We start from the raw sequence: 6,364 nt of genomic DNA on the forward strand, positions 1-6,364 counted from the left end.
CACTCTTTCATCTCATGGTGGCCAATTTTAGCTTTATCAGAGCTCTTCTGTAGGTTTTTAACTTTCTTCAGAAAACTATGATTCCAGAACCCCCAATTTATGTTTCCTGGCATGAAGAGCTTTACTTGGAAAAGCCCAATAATAATTAGAAGTCCCAATCCTCTCACAGTCAACCATGCCATCATCAACTAAACTCTGAAGGACTTCTTTTACTGACATGGCAATAATGCCCTTCTCTTTCGGAGCGATCTTCTCCATGTCTTTTAACTGGAATACATATTTTGTCTCAAAAAAGATTTCCGCCATGAGGGCTCTCTTTTCTTCTGCATTCAGTCCTCTTTTCTTCCACATGGCGTGGGCAGCAAGTCTCCCAGTGGCGGCCAAGAGTATGTATTTTTAACTGACCACAGTCTCCCAATGAACTAGTATTAAAATAATTTCACATGTAATGTGAGATCTTTATGTATATACTTTCATTATCCCCTTTTGTGCTAGTTTTCATGCATTTCTACATATTGTAAAACCTACAGTGCTTCCTTAAAGTGGTCAGATAGTCTTTAAAGAAAATTAAAAAACAAAAAATTATTCACATTTTTATCATTACCAGTGCTTTTCATTTCCTTGTGTAGATTTTATGTTCTATCTGATATATCAGGTTGTTGGGAAAGTCATAACATATTTTTCTGTGTTTTTCTATGTAAAAATGTGCCGTGACTTTCCCAACAACCCAATAATTGTTTTTAAGTCTGAAGGAAAATCTAAGAATGCTAAGAGAAATTTTGAGCATTTATTAATCTGAGAAAGTCTTTTTTTTTTTTTTTTCTTCAGCACCTTAAACATTGTGTTTCGGTTGCCTTCTGGCTCCCAGTTTGTAATGAGAATTAATAACTTTTATTCCTCTATACATAATGTATCACCATTTCTCGGGCTTTTAAGGTTTTATCTGTATCCGTTGTTTTCAACAGTTTGATAAGAATGTGCTTAAAATGGTTTCTTTATATTTATTCTGATTAGGCTAATTGAAATTCTTAAATTTGTCAACTTTTTCCCTAAATTCGGAACATTGTTAGCTCTTCTTCAAATAGCTATTCTGTCTCACTTTTTGTCTTCTACTTCTGAGACTCCAATGAAATGTTAGACCGCAGGTAACTGAGACTCTGTTCATTAGTAGTTGTTTTTTGTTTTTGTTTTAACTAATAAACTCTTTTAAAGGCATTTGAGGTTTGTGGGAAATTGAACAGATAACAATTGAACAGTTCTTTCTTGCCCCCTCACATTTGATTCTATTATTAATAGTTCCCAATAATGGTAATAAATACCATTATGTAACATTGCATAGATATGTACATATATAATTTTCCTTTTCTTCACTTTCTATGCCTTATTGCTCAGGTAGCTGCTCTTCTGTGTTAGAGAGGTCAGTCATAGATTTGGTCACCTGGTGAATAGGACTTTGTTTACTTAATACAGGTTTTGCTAATGATGTTTATCTTAGTATAATTGAATTGTTATATAAAGATGAGTGGACGAGTTTGTTTCACTGGTGCTAATATAGCACATCTTTTTTTGCACATTGCATTTATTCCTTAATATATTTGATTTTCTTTTTTGCTGGTAAGCACCTAAAGTATGTATGTGTATGTACATGTTTCTTGTGACAGATTAATATTGAGTTTTGAATTCTCAGATATTGTATTATTCTTCATTCATTTGCATCACCTGCCAAATTCAGGCTTTGTTTTTATCCTTTCTAGGCCCAGCTTCAAAGAGAAAAAGAACAAGATCAGATGAAGCTACATGCAAAACTCGAAAAGCTTGATGTCTTAGAAAAGGAGTGTTTTAAACTTACAACAACTCAGAAAACTGCTGAGGTAAGCTTCCACTTGTTTCTTTGAAGTGATAATACCAGGAGTAAGTCTTTAGTATTAAGCGTAATTGGCGCGGTATGTGAATGTTTGGTAAATCTTAGATATATAAACTTCATCTACAACTTTTAGTAATCCAGATATAAATTCCTACCTGGAGAGATGAAAAATTAATGTGTTCTGTCACAGCATGAATGAGCTTGCCTTTTGATGTAAAATTGTAATTTCGACTTTTAAGATGTCAAGATCTTTTCATTTGTCAGATAATTTACCCAAAGTATCTTGAAAAGATTGTTTTTTGCCATTCACTGTCAAGTTAAGTCTAACATAAATCCTGTTACCCTCTGTTTTTCTGCTCAGATTCTTTCCATTTGATATGATTTTTCAAAGTTCTCCTTTCTCTATGAAACTATCCTTAAGTTTTCCAACACTCAAAAAGTTCTCTCTTTGAAATAATGCCATCCTCCGATTCTGTGCCTCACCACAGATATAATGTGTGATATGTATCTGCATCAAATTCTGTAGTATATACATGGCTTGTGTCAGATCATTCATTGCATTGTTGTTTTATTGTTTCATATATATTACTTTAATTTCCCAAAGTAAGATCTTAAGTAACAAGGACCATATCTTTTTTTAAAATTATGTATTTAATTTTATTTATTCATTCACTTATTTTAATTTGACCAGGAGGGGGGGAGAGAGAGAGAGAGGAAAGAAAGAAAGTGGGAAAGCAAACCACCAGGTCTGGGATGCCATGTGGGAGTGTCCAGCACCGTAACCACCAGGCCACCTGCTTGTCCCTAGGACTATATCTTTTTTTTTAAAAAGTATTATTTATTTAATTTTATTTACCATCATCATCATTATCTTTTAATTTGCTATAGGTCATGTGCACTCACCAGAGAGAGAGAGATAGAGAGAGGGAAAGTGAGAAACCAAACCACCAGGTCCAGCACTCAAACCACAGTTTGCCTTGTGGGAGTGCTATACCCCAACCACTGTGCCATCCACTGATTCCATAAGGACCATATATTATATTCTTAATATGTTACTTTGCCCCCTTCTTCTCCCAACAACTATCCCCTTGACATGTGTACATGGTAGATACCTATTGTTATTTTTCTGTTTTTAATGAAATAAAAGAAAATTAAAAAACAAAAAATTATTCACATTTTTATCATTACCAGTGCTTTTCATTTCCTTGTGTAGATTTTATGTTCTATCTGATATATCAGGTTGTTGGGAAAGTCATAACATATTTTTCTGTGTTTTTCTATGTAAAAATGTGCCGTGACTTTCCCAACAACCCAATAATTGTTTTTAAGTCTGAAGGAAAATCTAAGAATGCTAAGAGAAATTTTGAGCATTTATTAATCTGAGAAAGTCTTTTTTTTTTTTTTTTTTTCAGCACCTTAAACATTGTGTTTCGGTTGCCTTCTGGCTCCCAGTTTGTAATGAGAATTAATAACTTTTATTCCTCTATACATAATGTATCACCATTTCTCGGGCTTTTAAGGTTTTATCTGTATCCGTTGTTTTCAACAGTTTGATAAGAATGTGCTTAAAATGGTTTCTTTATATTTATTCTGATTAGGCTAATTGAAATTCTTAAATTTGTCAACTTTTTCCCTAAATTCGGAACATTGTTAGCTCTTCTTCAAATAGCTATTCTGTCTCACTTTTTGTCTTCTACTTCTGAGACTCCAATGAAATGTTAGACCGCAGGTAACTGAGACTCTGTTCATTAGTAGTTGTTTTTTGTTTTTGTTTTAACTAATAAACTCTTTTAAAGGCATTTGAGGTTTGTGGGAAATTGAACAGATAACAATTGAACAGTTCTTTCTTGCCCCCTCACATTTGATTCTATTATTAATAGTTCCCAATAATGGTAATAAATACCATTATGTAACATTGCATAGATATGTACATATATAATTTTCCTTTTCTTCACTTTCTATGCCTTATTGCTCAGGTAGCTGCTCTTCTGTGTTAGAGAGGTCAGTCATAGATTTGGTCACCTGGTGAATAGGACTTTGTTTACTTAATACAGGTTTTGCTAATGATGTTTATCTTAGTATAATTGAATTGTTATATAAAGATGAGTGGACGAGTTTGTTTCACTGGTGCTAATATAGCACATCTTTTTTTGCACATTGCATTTATTCCTTAATATATTTGATTTTCTTTTTTGCTGGTAAGCACCTAAAGTATGTATGTGTATGTACATGTTTCTTGTGACAGATTAATATTGAGTTTTGAATTCTCAGATATTGTATTATTCTTCATTCATTTGCATCACCTGCCAAATTCAGGCTTTGTTTTTATCCTTTCTAGGCCCAGCTTCAAAGAGAAAAAGAACAAGATCAGATGAAGCTACATGCAAAACTCGAAAAGCTTGATGTCTTAGAAAAGGAGTGTTTTAAACTTACAACAACTCAGAAAACTGCTGAGGTAAGCTTCCACTTGTTTCTTTGAAGTGATAATACCAGGAGTAAGTCTTTAGTATTAAGCGTAATTGGCGCGGTATGTGAATGTTTGGTAAATCTTAGATATATAAACTTCATCTACAACTTTTAGTAATCCAGATATAAATTCCTACCTGGAGAGATGAAAAATTAATGTGTTCTGTCACAGCATGAATGAGCTTGCCTTTTGATGTAAAATTGTAATTTCGACTTTTAAGATGTCAAGATCTTTTCATTTGTCAGATAATTTACCCAAAGTATCTTGAAAAGATTGTTTTTTGCCATTCACTGTCAAGTTAAGTCTAACATAAATCCTGTTACCCTCTGTTTTTCTGCTCAGATTCTTTCCATTTGATATGATTTTTCAAAGTTCTCCTTTCTCTATGAAACTATCCTTAAGTTTTCCAACACTCAAAAAGTTCTCTCTTTGAAATAATGCCATCCTCCGATTCTGTGCCTCACCACAGATATAATGTGTGATATGTATCTGCATCAAATTCTGTAGTATATACATGGCTTGTGTCAGATCATTCATTGCATTGTTGTTTTATTGTTTCATATATATTACTTTAATTTCCCAAAGTAAGATCTTAAGTAACAAGGACCATATCTTTTTTTAAAATTATGTATTTAATTTTATTTATTCATTCACTTATTTTAATTTGACCAGGAGGGGGGGAGAGAGAGAGAGAGGAAAGAAAGAAAGTGGGAAAGCAAACCACCAGGTCTGGGATGCCATGTGGGAGTGTCCAGCACCGTAACCACCAGGCCACCTGCTTGTCCCTAGGACTATATCTTTTTTTTTAAAAAGTATTATTTATTTAATTTTATTTACCATCATCATCATTATCTTTTAATTTGCTATAGGTCATGTGCACTCACCAGAGAGAGAGAGATAGAGAGAGGGAAAGTGAGAAACCAAACCACCAGGTCCAGCACTCAAACCACAGTTTGCCTTGTGGGAGTGCTATACCCCAACCACTGTGCCATCCACTGATTCCATAAGGACCATATATTATATTCTTAATATGTTACTTTGCCCCCTTCTTCTCCCAACAACTATCCCCTTGACATGTGTACATGGTAGATACCTATTGTTATTTTTCTGTTTTTAATGAAATATTGAGACCCAAGACTCTAATTGTTTGGCCTTCTAGACCTTTAATACTCTCAAAAGTTTGATTAATATGGTTTATCATCATTATGGTTTTGTTACTAGATGTTGTTGAAGCTTTTGTGTGTATGTATTCCTTGTTTTTTTCTTTGTTTCCCTTATATTTGTTTTTGGGGTTTTTTTTTGAGAGATTTTTGCTATAGGGCGCGTGTGCTCGCCAGACAGACAGAGACAGACATAGAGACAGAAAGCGAGAAATCACCCCGCAGGGGGGATGGTCATGCCGCAATCCCTTCTCCTCCATTCTCCTCTCGGGATCTTGGGCACGCACGGACACGTGCCCAGCATGAGTTTAAAGCCACCGGGTCCGGGACGCGAACCGCGGTCAACTACGTGGGAGTCCAGCGACATAGCCATTACCCTAACTGCTGGTTCCCTTGTTTCCCTTATATTTGTGATAGCAAGTAAAGAATTACAAATTTAGCATCTTTTGCCATTTATTTTTCATATTTTCTGCTTTAACTTGACAACTTCTTGAGAATCAAAACCCCTACAACTCTATTTATAAAAGCAACAAAGGGAGTCCAGGAGATGGTGGAATGATTACATCACTGGACTCCCATATGGTTGACCAGGGTTTACATCCTAGACCCAGCAGCTTAAACTCATACTGGGTGCATGTGCGTTGCGTGCATGCCCAAGATCCTGAGAGGAGAATGGAGGAGAAGGGATTGCGGCATGACCATCCCCCCTGCGGGGTGATTTCTCGCTTTCTGTCTTTGTGGTGAGCGCATGTACCCTATAGCAAAGATATCTCTTTAAAAATGAAAGAAAGGAAGGAAGGAAGGAAGGGAGGGAGGGAGGGAGGGAAGGAAGGAAGGAAGGAAGGGAGGAAGGAAGGAAGGGAGGAAGGAAGG

The 6,364-nt window shown here is 35.2% G+C and overlaps 1 protein-coding gene and 1 pseudogene across 11 annotated transcripts in view; one reads left to right on the forward strand and one right to left on the reverse strand.

Annotated features, from left to right (window-relative positions):
- Positions 1–476, reverse strand: part of LOC102470329 (meiotic nuclear division protein 1 homolog) — a 3,779-nt pseudogene extending 3,303 nt beyond the window's left edge.
- Positions 1–6,364, forward strand: part of CEP57L1 (centrosomal protein 57 like 1) — a 68,449-nt gene that overhangs the window by 54,140 nt on the left and 7,945 nt on the right. For all 11 annotated transcript variants that reach the window (XM_006156967.3, XM_006156970.3, XM_006156965.3 and 8 more), the window contains one exon: positions 1,755–1,871. In XM_006156967.3, the coding sequence (XP_006157029.1) occupies positions 1,755–1,871 (117 nt within the window). The remainder of the gene's footprint in view (positions 1–1,754; positions 1,872–6,364) is intronic.

The sequence above is a fragment of the Tupaia chinensis genome, unplaced genomic scaffold, assembly GCF_000334495.1.
Source record: "Tupaia chinensis unplaced genomic scaffold, TupChi_1.0 Scaffold000527_1, whole genome shotgun sequence".
Lineage (NCBI taxonomy): Eukaryota > Metazoa > Chordata > Mammalia > Scandentia > Tupaiidae > Tupaia > Tupaia belangeri.